This window comes from Mesoplodon densirostris, chromosome 4 (genome assembly GCF_025265405.1).
Source record: "Mesoplodon densirostris isolate mMesDen1 chromosome 4, mMesDen1 primary haplotype, whole genome shotgun sequence".
NCBI lineage: Eukaryota > Metazoa > Chordata > Mammalia > Artiodactyla > Ziphiidae > Mesoplodon > Mesoplodon densirostris.
This window is the reverse complement of record NC_082664.1, coordinates 30,920,153-30,944,863: the sequence shown is the minus strand read 5'-3', so window position 1 is coordinate 30,944,863 and position 24,711 is coordinate 30,920,153. Positions and strand designations below refer to the sequence as shown.

At 45.5% G+C, this 24,711-nt stretch overlaps 1 protein-coding gene and 1 pseudogene across 7 annotated transcripts in view; both read left to right on the top strand.

The window, feature by feature from the left end:
- The first annotated feature begins 1,175 nt into the window (after positions 1-1,175).
- DCAF4 (DDB1 and CUL4 associated factor 4) overlaps positions 1,176-24,711 on the top strand; it is a 41,671-nt gene continuing 18,135 nt past the window's right edge. For 6 of the 7 annotated variants that reach the window (XR_009531709.1, XR_009531713.1, XR_009531710.1 and 3 more), the window contains exons 1-9: positions 1,176-1,270; positions 12,026-12,122; positions 14,263-14,363; positions 14,762-14,919; positions 15,603-15,685; positions 16,861-16,963; positions 18,795-18,938; positions 19,822-19,871; positions 24,094-24,173. Coding sequence is in view for 1 of the 7 variants with exons in the window: in XM_060095907.1 (XP_059951890.1) it covers positions 12,034-12,122; positions 14,263-14,363; positions 14,762-14,919; positions 15,603-15,685; positions 16,861-16,963; positions 18,795-18,938; positions 19,822-19,871; positions 24,094-24,173 (808 nt within the window). In the remaining 6 variants the exon portion in view is untranslated. The remainder of the gene's footprint in view (positions 1,271-12,025; positions 12,123-14,262; positions 14,364-14,761; positions 14,920-15,602; positions 15,686-16,860; positions 16,964-18,794; positions 18,939-19,821; positions 19,872-24,093; positions 24,174-24,711) is intronic. The other variant, XR_009531712.1, reaches the window with a different exon arrangement.
- LOC132488031 (CBY1-interacting BAR domain-containing protein 1-like) lies at positions 2,257-3,694 on the top strand (annotated as a pseudogene).

Sequence of the window (24,711 nt, the reverse complement as noted above, 5' to 3'; positions counted from 1 at the left end):
ATGGGCCTAGAGTCTGTCATACAGAGTGAAGTAAGTCAGAAAGAGAAAGACAAATACTGTATGCTGACACATATATATGGAATTTAAGAAAAAAAAATGTCATGAAGAACATAGGGGTAAGACAGGAATAAAGACACAGACCTACTAGAGAATGGACTTGAGGATATGGGGAGGGGGAAGGGTAAGCTGTGACAAAGCGAAAAAGCGGCATGGACATATATACACTACCAAACGTAAGGTAGATAGCTAGTGGGAAGCAGCCGCATAGCACAGGGAGATCAGCTCGGTGCTTTGTGACCGCCTGGAGGTGTGGGATAGGGAGGGTGGGAGGGAGGGAGACGCAAGAGGGAAGGGATATGAGAACATATGTATATGTATAACTGAAAAAAAAAGAAAAAGAGTGGCCCCCGCTCGCCGCAACTAGAGAAAGCCCTCGCACAGAAACGAAGACCCAACACAGCCATAAATAAATAAACAAATAAACAAATAAATAAATATTTTTTAAAAAAAGAAATCAAGGCACAGAAAGGGAAGAGACTAGCCCTAGGTCACACAGCAAGAAGGAACCAGAACTAGATCTAGAACTAACGCCTCCTGACTAAAGTTCAGGGCATGCTCCTCTGCACCTTGGAGCCAAGCAGACCTAGGGTGCGCAGCCTCAGCTACCAGAGGTCACAACCAAACACGTCACCAGTTCAACACGTGTTGCTTTTTCCTCGCACTCATCTCAGAGCCTCCTTCGCCCTTTCCACAACACAATCTTTCCTCCTCTCTAAGTAACAGTTTTAAAGGTAGGGATCTTCAGCAGCGAGAGGGTTTCCCTGTCAACCGGGTTGGATACAGAAAATACCCGGTGCTGGCTGCGGTTCCCACCGCTAGAGGAGAGGTAGCCTCGGAGCTCCCGGGGTCCGAACTCAGCCTCCGGCCCCGCCCCGGCCCTGCCCCCAAGCGCGCCCGGCCCCGGCCCAAACGCGCCAAGCCCAATCAAGCCTGCAGCCGACTCGCTGCATCATCGCCAGGCCCGGGCGGAGCCGAGCTCCCAATTCCCTCCCCCTCCCTAAGATCCGCCCCATTGGCGTAGACAGTCAGAAAACGCGTCCAATGAGAAGGAAGGGGCGGCCGCCATGGCCCTATCCGCTGCGACAACGCGAGAACGGACACAACTAACTGGCAGATTCTAGACCTCGGTCTTTCCGCGTCCTTCTACGCTTCGCTCCCACTCTTGCCGACCCTGCGCCCGAGGGAGAGCCGGAAAGGCCCCTCTGATCAAGTAAGTCTACGCTGACTTAAGTACTGTTGGCGTCGGTCCAGGGACGGCTGCTGCTACCCCGACAGAGCTCGGGGTGGGATGGGGGTCGGGGGAAGGCCCGAGAAGGGGGCGGGGAGGAGCCGAGCACGTGGAACGCCGGCACGACCCTGGCGTGGGTGGCTGGGTGGGCCGGCGAGCTCCGGCTGTGAGGAATCGGTGGGCGGGTGGAGCTCCTGCGTTTTGTCGGATCTGCCGCCGTAAAGACGGGGGGAGGGGGACCCCGAGTGTCGGCGCCCCGTGTCCGCCCTGAAGGAGCGCTTTTCTAAATCCTGATGTGAAGTTGCCACCCAACACCTGCCAGTGGCTGGACTGCGGGCCCTTGGTGGCGGCTTACCTGCAAGTTCAGGTTGAGGTTGATTTTTTCAGACAGGTCAGCATAACAGCTAATGCAAGCGCCTCGTGAGTCCTTAGGCACTGCCAACTGCTTTACAGGCATTAACTAAGCTTTCCATACACCAGCCCAGTGAGGTAGGTGGTAATGTAATACCTCCGTCAGACGCAGAAGAGCCCTAGTGAGGTTGTCGCTTACCTGAGGTAACTCGCGAACTAGTAAAGTGACGGAGCCGTGGGATGAACCCAAGCTTCCCGAGGTAACCTCCACACTGAGTTACGGTAGCGACAAAGCCACGCCTTCCACGCTAGCGCTCGCCGTGTCCAGGAAGCCTCGTCGTCTCCCGGAAGCCTCGTCGTCTCCCCAGTTGTCTTTAGAAACCATGACACCCCGTCCCCCTGGACGGGCGTGGTGTAGTCCACAGACCTTGGCAGACGCAGAAACAGCCCAAAGGAAAGAAGACTGAGGCCACAGCTTCCTGGAGGAAACAAAAGTCCAAAGCCCCACACTCCAATTTTAAATAATGGTGGAGATTGTAGTTTGAGGTGGTGTCCTGGGGCCGGACCAGCAGGGGTGGAATGCCGTTTCCCCCAGGCAGTGTGTCTTTCTGGGCACCATGCTTGGCCCTCTAAGCTTCCGTTTCCTCATCTGTGAGATAGAGTTTTAAGTAAACGCCGACGCGGGGTGGCCACGGCAAGCCCCCTGTGGAGGCCATTTTGCGTAGGACTTTTCAAACCAGTGGCGTTAGCGTTTTCCACGCTGCAGTCCAGTAGCCTCTATAATCCCCATGAACCTGTCGCTGTATATTTAGGATGTGCCTCACTCATAAATGGTATAGTACTGCTGTAGTAGAAAATCTTTTTTTGTTTGGGGGGGATATAATTCACATACCAGAAAATTCTCCGTTTTACAGTGTACGGTTTGGCAGGTTTTGTAGAATATTCGCAAGGTCGTGCGACCATCTTATTCCAGAACATTTTCATCACCCCAAAAATAAGCACTGTGGCCCCGGCGCGGCCTAGGCCGAGGCACTGTTAGGCTCCAGGCCCGGGGCCGCGGGCCACGTGCTCTGCAGGCTGTTGAGGCGGCTGCTCGGGTGCGAGCAGTGGAGCCTCCGCTCCGTGCTGAATTTCGGCTGTGCGCCGCAGCCGAGACCGGGCCCACCTCTCACAGAGGCCGGGAGGGAGGCTGCCCGCCCCCCCACAAGCCTGAGGCCCCCCAGGCCGGGCCTTTTCTGGGTCGCACCGTCGGAATTTGGCGGGCAGGCCCAGGAGGGCGTCTTGGGGGAGGGGAAGGAAGCGGTACCCGGAAACTGGGCCGCTCAAACCCGGAGCAGTTTGGAGATCTGTGCCAAGTCTTCGGCGCGCCTGCGCAGAAAACTGCCCGGCTGCGAGGCGGAGCCGACTCTCCTGCGAGGGTCTCCGCAGAGACCCCAGATTTGAACAAGGGCCAGAAAAACCGCTGAGGAGTGTGCCGAACTTAAGGATTATCGGTATGCCACTGCAGTTGAGAGACTTGCGGCTGAAGGAACCATTGTAGAAACGAAACGGGATGACCTCACAGCGACATCAACATCAAGGAATGGAGAAGCTAAGCAGCTACCTGAAGTAGAAAGGACAAGTCAGCACAGCCATCCGCTGGACCTGTTATTTCATGGCGAACCCACTTACAGAGAGCTACCCTGGATGCTGTGCAAACAACGCTCATCTGGAGGAAACTGTTGGCAGTTTTGAAAAGCAGAAAGTAAAGGATATAAAGACTGTATTTTCAGAATTTATCACTACTGACATGCTATTTCAGAGCAAAGCTTCAGAGGTGTACACTGGTGCCTACCAAAATATACAAAAGATTGATGAGAAGATTTGAGGTTTTCAGAAGCTCTAGGTATTCACCCGATTATCCATCTCACTTGTATATTGTAAGAGCAAATTCAAAGTTGCCTTTTCAGAGATTTTTTTAGCTAAGTGTCTACAACAGGACTGGTGTCCACTTGTGGACTAAGAGGGGATCAACAAGAAGAAGATGAATTAGACATTACAGAAGAAGAAAATTAATTTTCCTCAGTATATGTCTCATTTCCATTTTTATCTTAATATGACTCAGAATTCAGGATTGCTGAATTGTAAAACTTTATTCTGGCTTGCTATGCTAAACATCAAAATGGAATGCTACTGAAAATAGGGGAGAAAAATGGAAGGATATTTATGCTGATCCAAAGTGAAGGTTTTAAAAAATATTACACAGCCAGTCATTTCAACTTCCTACCTAGTGATATATGATCTTTTTGTATAACTCCCACACTTTTTTTTTTTAAGATTATGGGTTTCAAAGTATTTCATATTAATGTACTGTACCTGGTTAGGAGTCCTATAGTAAAGTAGATATCAAAAACCAAAAGATCTACCAATTCCATTTAGCTTCTTTTATAGACTAACTCCACAAAAGGATCCTATCTACTCATTTTGATTAAATATAAATTCTATCCCATGAAGCTTTAAATAAAAAGACAAGTTTTCTTTTCTTGAAAAAACTTTTACTGAAACATGAAGTTTTATCATTTGGTCTGTAAATTTACCTTTCAATAAGTGTATAATCAAACAGAATAAAGGAAATATGACACCAGTATAATCCATGTTTTACAAATGAACAAAGCATAAATTTTAGTTTAGAGTCGCATTCACCTTGATTCTGGCTTTAAAACAAAACTGCTGTCATACTCAGAGAACAGACTTGTGGTTGCCGGGGGGAGGGGCGGGGGGAGGTTGGGGTTAGCAGATGTAAGCTGTCATATATAGAATGGATGGATAAACAACAAGATCCTACTGTATAGCACGGAGAAGTATATTCAATATCCTATGATAAACCATAATTGAAAAGAATATTTTAAAAAGAATATATATGTATAACTGAACCATTTTGCTGTATGGCAGAAATTAACACGTTATAAATTAACTATACTTTAATTAAAAAAATTTTTTTAAACTGTTGTCATACTAAAGTATTATACATAGTACTACAGCCTTTGGAAAGCTAGTAATTTGGTGGAATGTTGCCTAGAAAAACATAAACTAGAACACATGGAACACCATAAATCATTTAAAATTCTATAAAAATTTTTCTAAGCTACCACCTAGATAATAAAAAGATATAACAGTTATTCTTGGAAACATAAAACAATTTAATCAGTCTTTATCAACTCATCTGGGGTAACTGGAAAAAGCAATTATTCATAACAGAAAAGTAGACTTTCGAGAAGCTATAAAAAAAGGACCTGAACCTTTATACTCCCTGTTCTGTACCCCCTCTTCCTTCAGCACCTGGAAAGCCATTTCTCTCTTTCTCCCTCTCTGGATTTGCCTATTCTGGAGATTTCATATACATCAAATAAATAATACAGTGTGTGGCCTTTTGTGTCCCACTTCTTTCATTTAGTATAGTGTTTTCAAGGTTCATCCACATTGTAGCATGCCTCAGTACTACATTCTTTTTATGGCTGAATAACATTCTGTTGTATGGATGTGCTATATTTTGTTTATTGAGTCATCAGTTGACGGAAACTTGGATTGTTTACACTTTGGGGCAATTATGAATAATGCTGCTATGAACATTACTGTCCAGATTTTTATATGGCCATATGTTTTCATTTCTGCTGGATTTTGCTAGGTCATATGGTAACTCTCTGTCGAACATTTTGAGGAACTGCCAAACTGTTTCCCAAAGTGACTGCAGCATTTGCATTCCCACCAGCAGTGTATGAGAGTTCCAATTTCTCCACATTCTCACCAATACCTGTTATTTGTGTTAGTTTGTTTTTTATTATAACAATCCTGGTAGGTATAAAGTGGAATCTTATTGTGGTTTTTATTTTCATCTACATATTGACTAATGATGAGCATCTTTTCGTGTTCTAAGTGGCCATTTGTATATCTTTGAAGAAATGTCTTCAGATTTTTTTCCTGATTTTTTAATTGTTATTTTTTTCTTGTTGAGTTTATATATTCTGGATACTAGATCCTTACCAAATATACGATTTAAAAATATTTTCTCCCATTCTGTGGGTTGTCCTTTCACTTTCTTTTTTTTTTTTTTTTTTTTTTTTGAAGTGAATGGTGGTGTTTCTTTTTTTAATTTATTTTATTTTTGGCTGCATTGGGTCTCTGTGGCTGCGCGCGGGCTTTTCTCTAGTTATGGCGAGCGGGGCCTGCTCTTCGTTGCAGTGCACAGGCTTCTCATTGCTGTGGCTTCTCTTGTTGCAGAGCACAGGCTCTAGGTGCGCAGTCTCAGTAGTTGTGCCTCGCGGGCTTAGTTGCTCCATGGCATGTGGGATCTTCCCGGACCAGGGCTCAAACCCGTGTCCCCTGCATTGGCAGGCGGATTCTTAACCACTGCGCCACCAGGGAAGCCCCCTTTTCACTTTCTTGATAGTGTGTTTGCACAAAAGTTTTTACTTTTGATGAAATCTACTTAATCTCTTTTTTCTTGTGCTTTGGGTGTCATATTTAAGAAACCATTGCTTATTGAAAATTCATGATGATTTATACCTTTGTTTTCTTATAAAAGTCTTACAGTTTTAGAACTTGGATCCATGAGTTAATTTTTATATATGATGTGAAGTAGGGATCGGATTCATTCTTTTGCAGGTGAGTGTCCAGGTGTCCGAGCCGTTGAAAAGATTATTCTTTCCCCCACTGAATGGTCTTGGTCAGAAATCAATTGGCATAGATATATGGGTTTATTTCTGGACTCTCAGTTCTACTCCATTGATCTATGTTACTATCCTTGTGCCAGTACCAGTGTCTTGATTACTGTAGCATTGAAATTGGAAAGTGTGAGTCCTCCAACTTTGCTTTTTTTCCAAGATTGTTTTCACTCTTCTGTGTCCCTTGCATTTCCATATGAATTTCAGGATCAGCTTGTCGATTTCTCCAAAGATGGCAGTTGGAATTTTGATAGTGGTTGTGTTAAATCTGTACATCAATTTGTAGACCATGTTAAGTCTTCCAATCCATGACATGGATGTCTTCCCATTTATGTAGGTCCTCTTTAATTTCTTTTAACAATGTCTTATACTTTCAGTGTACGAGTTATGCACTTATTTGTTAAGTTCGTTGCTAAATACTTTATTCTTTTTGATGCTAATGTAATGCTATTGTATGGTTTTGTATTAATTTCATTTTTAGATTATTCATTGCTAGTGTATAGAAATACAGTTGATTTTTTTATACATTTATTTATTTATTTATTTATTTATTTATCTTTGGCTTCATTGGGTCTTCGTTGCTGCGCGCGGGATTTCTCTAGTTGTGGCGAACGTGGGCTACTCTTCATTGCAGTGCGCGGGCTTCTCATTGTGGTGGCTTCTCGTTGTGGAGCACAGGCTCTAGGCTCACGGGCTTCAGTAGCTGTGCCACGCGGGCTCAGTAGTTGTGGTTCACGAGCTCTAGAGCGCAGCTTAATAGTTATGGCACCTGGGCTTAGTTGCTGTGCAGCATGTGGGATCTTCCCAGATCAGGGCTCGAACCAGTGTCCCCTGCATTGTTAGGCGGGTTCTTAACCACTGCGCCACCAGGGAAGCCCTGATTTTTATATATTAATCTTGTATCCTGCAGCCTTGCTTAAATCGTTTATTAGCTCCAGTAGTTTGTGTGTGTGTGTGTGTGTGTGTGTGGATTCTTTAGGATTTTCTGTATGTATAACATCATGTCATCTGCCAATAGAAATAGTTTTACTTCTTCCTTTCCTGTTTGCATGCCTTTTATTTCTTTTTCTTGCCTAATTGCCCCTGGCTAGAACTTCCAGTACAATGTTGAATGGAAATGCTAAGAACAGACATCCTTGTCTTGTTCCTAACCTTAGGAGAAAAGCTTGCAGTCTTTCACTATTATGATGTTAGCTGTGGGGTAGATGCCCTTTATCAAGCTGTGGAAGTTACATCTGTGCCTAGTTTTTGTCATGACAGGGTATGGGATTTTGTCTGGTGTTTTTTCTGCATCTCTTGAGAAAAGCACATGGAGGTTTTTCCCCTCATTTATTCTGTTAATATGGTGTACGGCATTGATTGGTTTCTGTATGTTGAACTTGGGGTAAATCCTACTTGGTCATGGTGTATTATCCTTTTTATATGCATCTAGATTTGGTTTGCTAGGATTTGGTTGAGGATCTGTGGCTGTGTCCATAAGGTCTATAGTTTTCTTGTCTTGTGATACCTCTATCTGGTTTTGGCAACAGAGGACTACTAGCTTTATAAAGTGAGTTGGAAAATTTTAGTAAATATCTTGCATATAATTCTTACAACCTTTTGGATTATTTTCTTCGGATCTATTCCCAGAAGAAGGCATGTACATTTAAATTACTTGATAAGTATTGCTCAATCATTTTCCAAAAAGTTAAATCATGTTTGTTTATTTGTTTGAGATTAACATTGTCTTTCTAGAATAATGGTCTCTTAGAAATTATTATTCTTTATCCTTCAAGTACTTGAAAGCTTGTGTAAAAGGCAAAGCCAAGCTCAGCCTTCCACAACACATTTAATGTCTGTGCCTGGCAGAGTGGCTCCAGAGGAGCTGGGATTCAACATTTCACCCAGAAAATTATAATTGAGCGCTTCCTGTTTAGAGCAGGGTTTCTTAACCTCAGCACTATTGGGGGCTGGATAATTTGTTGTAAGGGGTTGTCCTGTATTGTAGGATGGTTCGCAGCATCCCTGGCTTCTACCCACTAAATGCCATAGCAGCCCACCCCTCCCTGCCGCCAAGTTGTGACAAACGAAAACGTCCCTGGACATTGCCAAATGTCCCCTGGTGGGTGGAATTGCCCTTGGTTGAGAAGCACCAACCTAAAAACTGATTGTGCTGACTTCGTATTACTGTCCAATAAATTTGTCTCTAATTTTGAATTTTACTCTTTGCTATATTATATATACTTGGCTTTGGAGCCACATTTGTCTCACTCTGTTACCATGTGCTGGTAACTTTCAAATGTATATCTTTAGCCTCATTTTCCCTCTGAATTCCCAGACCCCTATTTACAAACATCTTGAGATTGGTTTGTTCAAAATCAGACTTACTGTCTTCATTCCCCAAACTGCTCCTCCTCCTTGTCTCTCAGGTCAGAACACTACCATTTATTCATTTATCAGGTTTCAGCTGCTCTCTCTCCACCTCTCGCATGAAATTCACCTCCTAAATCTTTCTAAGTTCGGGGTTCTCTATCCCAAGTATCACTTCCATGTTGGTGGGTTCATGTAACCTGAGTTACTACAGCAGTCCTTAACTTCCAACTTATTCCCTCCACCGCTGCCTTTCTAAACTGCAGGTCTAGTCATGTTACTCAGCGAACTTACCGAGCGCCCAGAGACCTCAGCATCTGACCCTGCCTGCCTCTCTAGCCTAATCTCCCAGCCCCTGTACTTTAGGCTGTGGCCATATCAAACTGCTTGCAGGCCCCTCACTCTGCCAACCTTGCCTGATGGACTGGGTTCAAACTCACTCTCCCCTCTGGCTCTTCCATTCAGAGCCATCACTCACTTCTCTCCCACTGCAGTGCCTGCACCTGTGCTTGTGTGAGGGGGTGGTTTAGAAATACTGCCTTTGGCCAAAACCAGCACTCACCACTTATTTCGTTATTTAGCACGTCCTTCTGATGGTGCAGTGCTCTGCCGCGGACAGTGGTGCAAGTGGGCCAGTGGCCCTGCCTCCTAATGGGTGATCTGACGCCTCTGATGCGCCGTTACCTATGCTTTTCCACTATTCATGCATCATTTCATAACTAAAGCAAACTGGAATCATGTACGGGATGTGCAATCTAAATAAGTTTTCATCTTTTATTTTTAGAGTTGGTTGGTAATAATGATAATCTTATGTCAGTATGGCTTATTTTTCTTACCGGTTTTCTTATCACCATCCATACATATTTCCCTTACTGTGCATAGTGCCTTTAGCCTGTAACATAACTAATTAATAAATACAACTTTATTCTTTGTCTGAGGCTTAAGATAATTGATCCAAAGGGAAACCTATGCATGTGGTATTCAGGAGCCATTAAAGTGGTTGCTGAGGAAAATGAATAAAATTATTATATTTTTGGATGGGGGTGGGGCAGTGGTAGAATTTCAGAGAAAGGAAATACAGATAGGTGAAAGAGCATACTAGGAACTAGGGAGAGATCATGAACTCGCTTTGGAACATGGTCTGTGAAAGTAGACAGGAGGCAGCCTTTTTATAAGACCTTGATGCTGGGTTAGAGATGAAACAGTGTTTGCAGGTGAGATTGTATTAAGTATACAATGAAGAGGATCTAGGACAGAGCGTTGTTAAACACAGAGTGGGTGACCCAAGAGAAACTAGAGAAGGATGAACTTGACAAGTGCGAGGAGAACCAAGAGAAAGATATTCCAGAAACCTAGGGAAGAGTGAAGCTTTGTGGTGTCATGTGTTGTAGGAATAAGGGCTAAAAAGAGACCACCAACTTTGGCAAGTAGGTGATCATTAACCTCAGCAAGAGCATTTTAGCAGAACGGTGCGGATGGAGGAGGCCTGACTACAGTGAGTTGAAGAATGATTGGAAAATAAAGAAGTGGAGTGTGTACATATAGACCATGCTTCCAGAACATTTCTGTTCCTTTTGGATTGGAAGTGGAGCACATACAAATGAAAAACCTGAGCGTGTTTATAAGCTGAGATAAGGAGAAGGGGAGATTGATTAAACATATATGAACACAGATGTCTGCGGAGTTTGAGAAGGAAATGAGATCAACAGCCAGGAGGGATGGGTTTGCCTGGAAAAGGCACAGGGACACCTGTTTCTCCAAGACAAAAAGGAAGATGATAAGAATTAGTAAAGGCAGGCATTTGTGGAGGGGATGAAAAAGAAGTTGGGGGTATTCATACTGGTAACGTCTCTCTTCTGGGTGAGGTAGGGAGCTATGCTGTCTACTAAGTGTGACTAGGAGCAAGTGGGAAGGGATTCTAGGAGAGTGATAACACCCTGGATTGTCGGGAGTGAATCAGACTAGGAATAAATAAAACTAGGTCAATTTATAATGTCCCAGCAGAGGAAGAAAGTGAGACATTTGTGATGACTCCAAGTCGGCATGGCTATATTGATGAGCTTTAGTAGTGCTTATTCATTCTGGCACAGGACTAGAGAGTGGCTGGTTAAACTAATCCAGGTTGTGGAGTCTGCTTCCCACTGACTCGGAAGCAGGCAAATCAAGGACTTCGTGACAGAATTCACGAAATGTTTGGTTAAGTACTATACTCACTAAATATCTCTTCCTTTGTATCGAATAGCCCCAACTCACAATCATAGGTTGACACAGAAGTCGTTGGGTAAATACTGAATTCTGGAATGTAGGTCCAGACTTCTGGTGCTCTGTTTGATGCTAACAGGCACTTCCTACTCAAAAGTAGAAGTTGGAAAATAAAAGCAAATAGATTTTCTAATCTATTCTTTGGTTGCATTCAGCCCTAGAAATTTTTTTCTAATTTTGTTAACGGCATTTGAATATACTTTTAAAGTGTATTCGGTAAGATGTCACAGTGTCTCCACTGAGTGGGGAAAGGATCACCAGGTGTTGGGAAAGCATGAAACTCGCAGCAGCTGGTCTGTGTACTACAGTTGTCTTTTTAAGAATTCCTAATGTGATTCCCAGTGTCAAAACTTGTGATGATTTGATGATTAAGTGATAAATTCAGGCCATACAAGATAAGACCTGAAAAAGCCAGTCAAAATAGTTATGGCAACATCAGTGTCTTTAAGACATCATTCCTTATTTCAACCAATGCATGTGCACATCCTTCCCTTTAACAGCTAGTGTACTTCAGGAAACTAAAACACTCTCTAAAGCACATTGAGAAGTCACATGCCACTGGCCCCATTTAATTTGTTCACAATTTTTCCTGCTTGATACTGAAACCGAGGAAGAGACAGTGTTCACAATTAACTATTCTTTATGAATAGGGATGTGTGTGGATCGAAAGAAAAATTATTATATGCTCTGGAGTTAATCTGGTAAGGAAAAGAAGACTAGCTTAGGAGGGTTCTCATGCCAGGCTCAAACTGTTGTCGGAAAGTAATTGTGAGAGTCTGTCAACACGTCACACAGTGACCTGGGGAATGGAGGTTGGCAGGTTGTCGGGCCAGGTATCAGCTGTGAGGTAAGAGGACTGCAGCCAGAGAGATGGCTACAGACACGTTGGGTTTTATTTGTGTGTCCACCTGGTGGCAGTCCTACAGGTAAGGCTTGGTGGCGACTTTAATGATAACCCAGGTTGGACCATCCTTTTGCCTAGCTCTGAGCATGAAGGAACTATCAAGAAGCAAACAGAAGAGAAAGGTGTGCGCACGTGCGTTTGTATGTAATTTTCTTTCTTTTTCTCTTTTAGCAGCTGAAATGCATAAGAGCAGGGGGCAGAGTAGAAGACATGGGAGAAGGAGCCACCGACACAACCCTTGGTCCAGACAGCAGGGTTCTAATGAGAGGCAAGTGCTGTTGCCCAGTGTCTTCCTAGCGTTGACAGCACCCTCACACGCACAGGACTCCCTGGGGGTCTCAGCAAAATGCAGGCTCTGAGGTCCGGCCGACTAGAGTCTGTGCTTCTCACATTCTCCCAAGGGGGTGTCTGCTGGGGGCCAGCCTGCCTGCCACACTTTGAGTAGTGAGGAGGTGGCCACACTTGTCTTTCTTTTCAGTGTGACCGTGACTTCTGGCTGGAGCCTTAGCCACAGGCTTAGAAGTAAACATTATCTGATACAACTGGGGAGCCCTTTCTCCATTTTTTAGTCTTTTTTCTTCTTTTTTTTTCAGCCTATGAACATAGCTTTCTGGAAACCTAATTTCATTAATTCAGCCTAAGTCCTAAGTAAGGCTATATAATATATAATACGATATAGTATTTAATAAACACAAAAAGGTATAAAGAATAATACAATGAATATTAGGTACCTACCACCCAGCTTGAAAAATAAAACAGTGTATACTTAGGTGAAATCCCCATAATAAATATTTTCCACACTCTACTTATTTTTCTGCATAAATGAAATACAGTCTAATCTCAGAACATGATTCACCCCACCCCACCCCAGGAGAGGATACCTCTTCACAGTTCAGGGCTACTGATGTGACTTCTGGCCATAGGAAGTCTTTGCACAGCCCTCTCCTCACCAAAGGAGACCCGTATGCCAATTTCAAAAGTCTTTCACACTCCAGATCTCCTTTTAAAATGGACAGATTTCTAGCTATAGGGTCAGAAGATGTTGAATGCCAGTATGCTTCTCTAGAACAGATTAACTCAAACAGAAAAAAAAAAAAAAAGCATCAGAATGTTGTGGAAGAAACAAGGGCTTTGGAATTAGGAAGTCTGGGTTTGACGCTCTACTTTTTCCTGTGTGAAATTGGTCAAGCTATTTAATCACCCTGAGTCACTCTTCTTGTACCACACTTCTCTTGTGAGGTTTGTGATAATGTATGTAAAGCCCCATCAGGCTGCCTGTCTCTGGGTAGGCCCTGTGTATGTGGTGGACCTCATTTGGTGCAGAATAGGGACTCTGAGCCAAAGTCCCCAGCATAACCCATACTGTAGAAAGATCAGGACAGGTACCCAACGTTTGTATGTTTTATGAGGAGAACCATGGATACTCTTTGGGCCCCAGGCCTTCCCTCAAGAGCGCATCGTGCAGCAAACTGTGATCTGTGCGGGAAGAGTCTTGATTCAGCTTGGCAGAGTCGCGTGGAAGCCGGCTGGACGGCCACCTTCCGGGCTCCCTGTGGACAGAATGGGGCAGCAGCCCTTGGGCAAGAGGTGTAGACGTTTGTTACAACACTTAATCCTTCCTCCTGCCGATCACAGGTGAGCTTCCTCAGGAAGCTCTGGGCCGTAAAAAGGGAGAATAAGTTTTTCTGAAACTGTGCACAGTTAGTATTTATAGACAAAAGAGAGAGTTCCTTGATTCCTTTAACCTAGTTTTGCAGTTTGTATTCCTTTTGGCGTTATAGGGGGCAGGGGAAGTTCTTAATTTTAAAGTGGATTTTACCAGAATTCTAAAATTAGGTCTTTTGTTCTTTCATTATATCCTTCAGCCTATAATTGCCACAGAAGCCGCTTGTAGCTTTTGCAAAATGAGTATTTAAACCATGGCTCTATCCCGGTATTGCTGAGCAAATCACCTCTCTGCCCTGAACCCCACTTTCTCCATCTGCAGGGTTGAGTGGCCAAGTAAAACTTAAACTTTTGTACTGCTGAATCCAATAAAAAATGAAATTCACCTGGCCTTGTAACTGCTGTTGAGCTGACAAATGAGCCCAGCTGGTAAAATTCTTACTGGCCAAGATTTCTGTTCTCATTTTCATCTGGAAGATTCCAAAAGACCTCACAAAATGCTCAAATGAAGAGATACAAAAGAGGAACTGCTGTGACCCGCATCCTCTTAAGGATGAGAAACCAAAAACCGTGCCCTAACTTGGGTGTATTTGCAGTAGGTAAACTGCTTCCAAGAAAAAGAGGGGTCAGTGCTCCCCAAGTAATCGAGGGTTGGGGCGAAGGCTATGGAACTGCAGGACCCCAGAGTCAAAGAATGACTGGGACTCGTTGGCTGCAAGTTAACCCTGACTGTGTGTCAACAGGAATAATACAGGGGTACAGCAAAGCCCACAGGGTTCCAGCCACAGCGACGATGAGGCCCCGTCGACCTCCTCCAGCACAGCTGGCAGTTCTTCCGTGCCAGGTAAGGCAGCCTGCTGGACAGGGCTCCTGCAGCCCTGCCTGTGGGGAAGGATGAAACCTAGTTGTGCCTCGTCGTCTAGTTATGTCTCTTCTGGCTGCCCTCCTCCTCAGTCCTGTATGTCTTCACTTGTGTGCGGGTACACTCCATGTGTGTTATCAGCCCATTCCTGGCTCGGAGGAAATTCTGGGAGCAAATGGGAACAAGCACCGTGATCCTGAGGCAAACAGCTCCCCACAGGACTGAACTGGGCCCGGGATGGTGACTGGCAGTGCTAGCCCACCTCCTGCCCCTCAGGAAAGACCAGCAGCTGTGAGGGGTGGTAGGCAGGCCCCTGGGCTCCTCGCTGGGTGGCTCGGTTCACGGTGTTTGAAGTTGGATTTTATTTCTTTTGACTAAAGATCTACCAGGTTATTACTTCGACCCTGAAAAGAAACGCTACTTCCGCTTGCTCCCTGGACATAACAACTGCAACCCCCTCACGAAGGAGAGCATCCGGCAGAAGGAAATGGAGAGCAAAAGGCTGCAGCTGCTAGAGAAGGAGGACAAGCAGGGAAAGGTAGGCTCCACAGCCCCGGGAGCTGCCCTGTCCCCTCCACTCCTGCCAGCATCCACCCACTGCCGCGAGGAGGTGCCAATTAAACGCCCCTGTAACCCTCAGCGTAGCGCACTTTAGGAGGGTGGCGTCGAATTTTCCCTGACAGGAACCTGATGAAGAGAATAAGAACAGACAAGAAATCACCTCCCACCACCACCCCCCTTTTCTTATTTGCTGGGTTTCATCAGGAATTCTTAACATTCTCTCCTTCCCCAGGAGACTATTGGGTAGCAGCCCAATACAGCCTCTGTAACTGTGTATTTTAAATAGAAAACCAGAGTGTGTGGTTTGGATATGAGGGTTTCTGGTACCCCTTCTGGAGATGAGATGCCAGGACATTTCCGTGATCATGGGGACAATGGAATGGAAAGTCTGGGCCCCACAGTAACCGTAGGTCGAATGGAAAGCGTGTTGCAGACCTGAGTGTCCAGTGCCGTTCCTGCACTCACTAGCTCAGTGGCCTCATCTCCTCAGGTATAAATTGATGGGGGACTTGGAGAGGTGCTGAGCAGACTTCCCATCTCACACATACTTCCTTGTGATAGGCTTTTCCTCTTTCCAAGGAGAGGAGACTAAAATCCTAAAAACATAATTCATTATACAATAACAGAAAACTTCACTGAATCTTTCTCTCTTTAATTTAGAAAATAGCCAGGTTGGGATTTAATGCATCTTCCTTACTACAAAAAAGCAAGCTGGGTTTTCTCAACGTCACCAGTTACTGCCGGTAAGATAATGCCTCTTTGTTATGTTTTCTTCATGAATGTTCTTTTCCTATTTCTTTTTTCCACGATCCAAGAATTGTCAGGATAGAGCATGTCGCTACTCCGTGAGGAGTGTTCACAGTCGAGGAGCTTCAGCTCGACAGCCTGCTTCTGCTGCTGAAATCAGCCCTGAGAGAATCGTCCTTCCTTTAGAGCCAGGGAGAGAGGAGAGGGCATCTAGGCAGAGAAATTGGGCAGAAATTTCTCAGGATGACTCCTCTTTGTTACTTGTAAATCATTTCTAGTTAAGTAGAAGGTCCTTTAACTTCATCCCGTCAGCCTCCTGCCTCTTTTTCTCCTCCTAATGAGTTGTCACCAAAAAGGGAATGTTAAATGGATGTGTACTAAACTTTAAATACTGGTGATGTCTGAGACCGTTCTAACTAAAGCCCTGTGAGATGGGTTGACACTTTCCCCAGGTTCCAGAAGAAGAGACTGAGACTCAGAGTGGAATGATTTGCTCAAGGTAAAGCTAGAAAGCGGGGGGATCTGTCTGACTCCCCAGCCTGAGCTCCTAACCCCTGCATTCTGCTGCCTCCCACTCTGCCTCGGCCAGTGAAGAAACAACATGAGTGTGGGTGGTTTACCCAGGGAGGCCCCCTCAGGGAAGGCCAGCCCTGCAGGCAGTGTCAGCCAGGGAAGGTAGGGGTGTGCTTGTCCTGTGTTTCTCTCCTTCTGAGAGGGAAAAGAGTTAAAGGTCTAGTTAGAAAGATCTGTTCTTCACCCTAAAACATGCTCGGTCTTTGGTGGAGAGGAAAAGGGGCAACTGGATGGGCAGCTGCAGGCCTGGCTCTTCATGAGCTGTGTGCCCTTCAGCAGGTTGTTTCATTTCTCAGGCACATTCTCTTCATCTCAAGAGAACGAGTTGCGCTAGATGATCCAAAACAAGTCCTTCTAGTTCTGACTTTCTTTGACACTGTGAATGAGTCACCCATTTCTTTGCTTTAGTTTTCCTAAGAGTTCTAAAATGAGATTCTTTGGGGCCTTGCTCAGCTCCATTGCTGAGACTTAATATGAAGAGAGAGCTGACAAGAGAAGGTGGTCTTTAGGGTGTGGGACAGAGCAGAACCCCTGCATCTTCATGGATATCTAGGTATGACGTCCGTACCTCCCCTGCCCCCCTCTTTCTCCTCTGCAGTTTAGCCCATGAGCTGCGAGTGAGCTGCATGCAGAGGAAAAAGGTCCAAATTCAGAGCTCGGATCCCTCCGCTTTGGCAAGTGACCGATTTAACCTGATACTGGTGAGTGGGAGGGAGCCATCTGTGGGTTCCAGAGACATAGTTGCCATCCCCTGGACAATTTGTGGCTTTGCATTTGTTTTCATCAAGCCTGGCTGTGTAGAAGCCACTAGCCATGAAAGCAGGTTTTATGGTTTTAACAAGCACCTACCAGCTACCAATCGGCAGATGCCAAGCTGGCAAGACAGGCTGTGTTGTGACCATTGTCACCCCCCGCCACAGCTCTGTCATTTGACATTAGAGCCGGGGTCCACACACGCTGACAGAGAACCATCACAAAGTAACTTTCCCATGGGTATGTTGTGTACACAGTTGAAAAGTTACATGGCGGACCAGGGGCTTCTGATCCTTTCCATACTGGACAGGATTTGGTGGCCAAACCTGAAGCACCAGTGTCCTTCAGTAGCAACAGCGTCTTAGTTTCTTGCTTTCTGTCCCTGACCTCAGTAACAGGGGCCTCAGGCCATGCCTCTGGGCCTGCACACCCAGCACACCTCCACTGCATCATTTGCGGGGAGCAGAAAATGATCTGCTTCTGGTTCAGACCCAACTGGAAGCCAGGGGGCAGAGGGTCAGAGGGTCCACTACAGACAGAAGCAGCCAGACCTCTCAGCTGGACTGGCAACTCCTGGAGGCCTTCCTGGAGGCTGAGGGACAGCCAAGGAGAGTGAGAGAAGGACACAAAATAGAGAGCCTCAGCCTGGTGGTCTACTGACAGGACTGGAGGCTGAGGCTATGGAATTTACCCTTGAGGTCCTGCCCCAGGTCCTCTACAACAGAGCCCTTCACGTAAGGAGTGTCGGGGGCCAGGACTCATGTTTTCTCCTGTGTTTGGGGTACAGTTTGACCTGAATCAAGTAGAATACTTTCTTGTGGTGGGTTCCCCTCCGGAGCCCCTTCCCTGGGGTTCTTCAGTAAACTGGGTGGGGACAGTGGAGATGACTGTGCACCTGCTGCTTAGCATGGCCTGAGCACCTGGGCTTCATGCTTTGTGTGCTGGTGTTTGGAAGACCCTCCCCATGATCCAGAGTTACGATGACTGGATGGCTGGTGTGACCCAGTGGGGTGGGAAGGGCAGTTTATCACCCAGGGATCAGGGTTTTCAGATCTGACTCCAGTCACTGGTAACGATTCTTCAGGAATATAACTATTCTTGCCGAGTAAACTTGCGAAATGAGTGTGTTTTCTCCAGCACCCAAACCCATGTGTATTTGTGTATGTTATATTTATAAATATATTTTAAAAACACATAAACATATAAAGGTTTTGCTTTGAAATAATGATTAACCACATTTTTTAAATGAAAAAAGAAAATCTTAAAAATAACCCACATCCCAGTGCCATCTTTCCTACTGTAATTTTTTTTTCCCCATGCGATGCCTTTCTTTTTACTTGGTGATAATCACAATGCCTATGTAATAGGAATACAATTTTGCTTTCTTCTTTTATCCCTTGGCAGTTATAATTAGCATTTTCCACATTGCTGTGTGGCTTTCATGATGGCCACATGCTCTGTCACCATGTGGCTCATCTAAACTCCTCTGGGTGGACGTTAGGATTCTCCCAAACCCAGTTCTGAGAGGGGTCACTGTGCAGACTGGCCATGCCCCCTCACTGCCTTTTTTGCTCTGAACTGTGAGACCAGATGCCTGTCAGCTTTGCCCAGTGATGGCTACACCAAGTAGGGGCAAGTCAGGTCATTCCGCACTTCCTCATGGGCGAGAACCCTCACCTGGTGAAAACACACAGAGCGTGGGAGCTGGGTAGACAGTCTTTTCAGCAGACCGTGTGGCTCAGCCTGGGAGGCCGCCCACAGTCCGCCTCCCTTCTCCAGGCGGATACCAACAGTGACCGGCTCTTCACTGTGAACGATGTCAAAGTCGGGGGCTCCAAGTACGGCATCATCAACCTGCGCGGCCTGAAGACCCCCACGCTCAGGGTGCACATGCATGAAAACCTCTACTTCACCAACCGGAAGGTACGCTACCCTTCCCGTTAGCCATGGCAGCTTGCTCTGCCATTGGATCCAGGGCACTGTGGTAACTGGCCAAATTCAGAGTGGAGGAGAGAGCTTTGTGAAGAAGGCAGGGCTCGGTTACCTTATTTTCTCAAGGGAAAAAATGGAGTTTTAGATCCTGAGAACTCATAGGGAAGAAAAGGGCCTCATTAGTTTCTCGTCTTAAAAGAGAAATGAATTTACCTGGGGGAGGACTTGAAGCAGTGCTGCTTTAATTAAACTGTTGCAGGGACTTCCCTCCAGGAGGGTGAAGTTGATCCAAAGGAGCCCATGCCAAAACACAGAGTTCCCGGGAGGTGGGCCACAGAGGGCTGGGTGGAGGGTCCTCCCAGTGTGTCAGAACGTTGTGTCAATCTTCAAGTCAATCGTAGCCAGCACTGAAATTTATGTAGATGTAAGGAGCTTGCTGTCTAGGGAGCCACTTTTAACATTGCAGTGGGTGATGGCTGCATCTGTAAGAAGCTGTGATTTACTGTTCTGTAGAGACATGAGCCACAAGATGGACACAGGTTGAAAATGGTTTCTGGGTGAAGTGAGATCCGTTGCAGAGAATTCATCCCTGGCCTATACCAGAGGGTATACCAGATGGCTCATTGTGATGCCCATGCTGATGATGAAGGGCTGAGGCCTGGGGGTTACTTCTTCCCTTTCCCCTCAAGGTTCTGCACGGTGGGGCAGGGAGCTTCCTTGTTCTCAGAATGCTCGTTCCAGCCCCTATTCAAGGAGTGAGACCTGAAGAAAGCAGTCAGTCACATGTCTGTTCGATAAGAAAGTATTTCTCTGTTTCTCTCCATAAGTTGGCATCAAACCAATCTTTCCATCTTGCTGTATGTTTCCTCACCAGGTGAATGCTGTGAGCTGGGCCTCGCTGAGTCACCTGGATTCCCACATTCTGTATCTTTTTGCAGGTGAAGAGGTTTGGTGGGCCGGCCATGCCCTGACGTAGACCAGGGCATCTGGGGGGTTTGTGAGATGGTGTTTTAGTGTCCAGAGGTCTAGGCCATTCTGCACGAATGTCTCACCTTGTAGGAAAGAGCAGTGCACCTGCTAGAAAACAAGGATTCCCATGGAGCACAGAGAAGTAGCTGAGGTCCTGGAATGACGTCAGTGTTACCAGGTGCCAGACACTGTTCTGGAACTTGAGAGTTGGTGCTTTAGCAGAGGAACAAAGCAGAAGGGAATAGTAAAGCCTTGAAAAGGAACCCCAAATCCTCCTGAGGCAGAGGAGGAGGAGCCTCCCAAGGCAGGGAGGCTGAGGGCACACACCAGAGAAGGGTGTTCCTTTGACATCGGACTGGGGCTGTGGGCTCTGGGCCTAGGTTCCCTGCCCAGAGATGGCCTTCTTTAGAGCACTCTTCATTCTAGTCTCTTCCTTCCCTTCCCAGAGAGCCATCTGGGTTTTGTAGGAGCACACAGTACAGTGTCAGGGTAGCTGGGATCCCTGGGGTCTCTTGATGATGCAGAGGACAGCTGTCCATCGTGTCCTTCATGGATTGATATTGTTTGACCCAAAGCCAAAGCCACATGTTAATGAGCCTTGTTGTGGTTCATTTCCATAATAAATGAGTTCGCTCACATAAATGAAACTATGTGACTGTTTGTCATACCTAACGCCAGCTTCAGAGTTGTCATAAGGTTAACAACATCTGTGAATACACTTAGCACAGTGCTTGGCCATGTCATGGGTCCTCAACAAATGATGCCTGAATTGGAATCTGTTGGTTTGGGGTTTTTTTGTTTTTGGGGGGATTTTTTGTTTGTTTGTTATTTTATTTACTTATTTGGCTGCACTGGGTCTTAGTTGTGGCACGTGGGATCTTTTTTTTCCTTTCTTTCTTTTTTTTAAGTTGTGGCATGTGGGCTCTTAGTTGCCACATGGGGGATCTAGTTCCCTGACCAGGGATCGAACCCAGGTCCCCTGCATTGAGAGCACGGAGTCTTAACCACTGGACCACCAGGGAAGTCCCTCAAAGGGTTTTAAAGCCTAAAGCACATTAGAGATCTGATTATAACTTTTATGTAAGACAAACACAAAACTGTGTGTGTTCTGTAAATTGAAAGTTTTCTGTGGCTTTCATTTGGTGGGGTTTGTGGGGTGATGGGACCACCTGCTACTGTCTTGATCTTACCAGAGGGCAGAAGAGATCAAGCCTTAAAAGAGAGAAAACAAGAAGCTCGCTCTTATTTCTGATCTTCAGACAATATGGCGTTTATCCATGCTTCTCTTTGTGAGGATAAATATCCATATATAGGCATACCTCAGAGATAGACAGATACAGATATAGATATAAAAGTTACGTTTACACTATACTGTAGTCTGTTAAGTGTGCAGTAGCATTATGTTTGAAAAACAATGTACATACCTTAACTTAAAAATATTTTGTTGCTAAAAAATGCTAATCATCTGAGCCTTCAATAAGTCATAATCTTTTTGCAATAGTAACATCGAAGATCACTGATCACAGATCACCCATTAACAAAATAGTAATGAAAAAGTTTGAAATATTGTGAGAATTACCAAAATGTGACACACAGACACAAAATGAGCTAATGCCACTGGGAACATAGCACCAGTGGACTTGTTCAACACCAGGTTGCCACAGATCTTCAATTTGAAGAAAAACAACACCACCACCACCACTATCTGCGAAGGGCAGCAAAGGAAAGCACAGTAAAGAAACTGTGCGGTCTGTTGTGGTTTGATCAGCGGCTAGCCCTCTGGTGGTCATTTCAGGTAATCTTCAGGCTTTTGTGCACCTGATGCTTCTGCTGAAGGTCTTAAACTTTCTCCCTTTACAAAAATGACACATGGTTCAGACCTGCACTCTGCGCTTTTCCCCAAAGAGTGGTGGGAGGTTAGACTGAACTTTTTCTACACTTACCAGGTTCTTCATTGACCTGTGGCCTTTGAAAGGATTAGCTCTATGATACTGGCCCTGTAAGTGCCATACAAAGATTGAGTGTAACCTGGGTTTCAGCCATAGTAACATGGGTAAGTGCACATGGGTAAGGACTTTCTCCCCACATCCTTGCCCTACAAACATAGAAAGAAAAGAGATTTATCTCAGAAGGCATTGAGCTGCCCAGATACAGTGTTCTCATTTTAGTTTCAGCAGCCTCTATACTAGAGATATTTAACATGGGGCTTACCACCCAAGGCAACACGATACCCACACATCACACATTCAGATGGTCAAGATCGTTGCCTGATTGCTTGGCAAAGATGTACCTTTTTCAGTGAGGTGTTGCTTGGCAAAGATATACATTTTTCAGTGAGGTGTGTGCATTGATTCCACCAGCATCTATTGGGCATCTAGAATCCCTGTGCAAGGTGCTGGAGCTGGGCACCTCAGCAGGTGGTCAGTCTTTGCACTGATGTCATTGGGGAATTGTAGGGTGCAGGGATTGGGGTGGCCTTCCTGGAGGTGGTTCCCACATGGGAAGGAGGGCACGGAGCTCCCATTAGAAGAGTGAGAAGGGAGCTTGGCACATTTGGCAGCAGTCAGTGGTTTGGTATCGGTGACGTCTCTGGCTAGGTAGCGCCTTGCAAAACCAAATCCTTGGGGCTGTGGGATGCCCCTGGAGGACTGTAGTCATGGATTCATTTCTCATATAGCAGTGAGGGTGGTAGGCTGGTGAGGGTGAGACCTCAGATGGAAGGCTGTTGCAAGACTAAAGACTGGTGGAGAGGGTGTGAACTGATGAGCAGGAGTGGAGGAGAGACACGAGTTTAAGAGACTTAGGACCTAGGCCAGGGAATCTTGGTGATAGGAGAATGTCCAGGGATGGAACGCCAGGAGAGTGGTTGTGGAGGCCAAGAAGGAGTGTATAGGTAGAAATTGTGCTGCATGGCCCGGGGTAGGACTGGAAATCCTTCATCAGATTTAGTATTAGGAGCTCACTGGAGATCTTGGGGAGAACATTTCACTGGAAAGGTGAGGGTCTGACCTGGATTTCAGTGGGTTGAAGAGCAAAAGAAAGGCGAGGAAGTGGGGATAAACACAGGCTCCTCTTGAAGCTCTGAAGGGAAAGGGAAAGGAAACAAATCAATCAGAAGACAGTCCGATAGAAAAGCAGGCAAAGGATATAAAGAGGCAGTTCACAGTAAGGGAAACGCAAATAACTATAATCAGATGTAGTTCAGATAAATGCAAATTAAAAGGAGATATGCCCATTCAGATAAACACGATTTTTAAGGTCTGCTAGTGCCAAGTTTTGGCCTAGGTGGAGATGGGGGGAAATGCTGGTATAAGTAAATGATACAGCCACTTCAAGTTGGAGATGCGTGTACTTTTCAACCCCCCAGTTCCACTCTAGGTATAGCCGTGTTTTCAAACTGTGAGTCATGACCTATCCTATAAACTGTGGCCCAGGAAATCAACTTATTGAGCAGCTTTTTTTTTAATGAAATAGGTTAAATATCAGTTTCATATTTAGTAAGGGTAAATATTTTATGAAACTTTTGTTTCAAATGTTTGTGTGTATATAGCACACTGTGGTGAAAAATGAAATTCTTAACCACAGATGTAAGAAACTGTCTTAGAGAAGCCTCCCATATGTGGGAGTGGGAGACAGGAGGATAGGAAGAGAGGCTCATTTCAGCAGCAGAGGGGGGGAAAAAAGCGAAAACCATCTCAGTGCCCATCAGCAGGAGACTGGATAAATAAATTGTGGTCTGTTCATACAAAGGAATGCTCTGCGGTGAAAACAGATGAACTGGAGTTACAAATATGAATACAGTTGCATCTAGGAGACAATGCAGATTGAGCTGTTGTAGAAGATTGTGTGATGCCATTTACATGCATTTTAAAATCAAACATATAAATGTGTTCTTTATATTGTTCATGGACAAATGTTGTGTAGTGGAAATATTAAGGCCTAGAACTCAGACCAGTTTTAGAATAACGATTCTCTCTGGGTGGAGGAAAGTTAAAAGGGGGCCTTTAACTGTATCTGTGACATTTTCTTCCTTTTAAAAAATCTGAAACTAAATATGGAAAATGTAAACATGTTAAATGTGGATGATGGGTATTATTATACCTTTTTTGAAGGGTACTGATGCCCATTCTCCTCCCAGAGGAGACATGTACTTGGCTGTCCTTAACGGCTTTTCCAGGCTGTGCCTCATGGGAATTGCAGAGACTCCAGGCTGTGCCACCCTGCTCCCAGCGTCATTGTTTGTCAGTAGTCATCCAGGTACAAGGGGTCCTTTTCCTTTGTATAAGGAGGTACTAAGGGACATCTTTGTCCTCTGCCTCCCAGGAGCTGCAGCCAACAGCAGCATAAGCTCCGTGGTGATGGCTTGGACAGGACGGGTGGGAACCATGGGCTGGTGAGCCCAAGTCGGAGCTCGCAGGGTGGGGACAGTCTGCAGAGCACCTGGGCGGATTTCTTAAACCTGACCCAGGATTAGTACTAGAAGCGTGTGCATCTTCACTTATCCCCTCCTTTTGGGTCATTTCAGCAGCCGGAACAGTTAAAAGTGTGTGTAACCAGTACAAGAGATGAAAATATTTATTGGGGCTGCCTATATAGATCGCCCAGAGAGCATCTGTTAAGCTCCTACTGCATGGCAGGTTCTGTCAGGGATACTTACATTCTGTCTGGCTGAAGGCAGTCCAGCTGCCTGGCAGCATTCTGGCTATTAAGTTTTCAGTCTTTCAGAGAATTAGGATCAATTAGACAAGGATCAGGCCTCTAAGAGTGCAGGCTTCAGGCAGACCTGGCATGAATC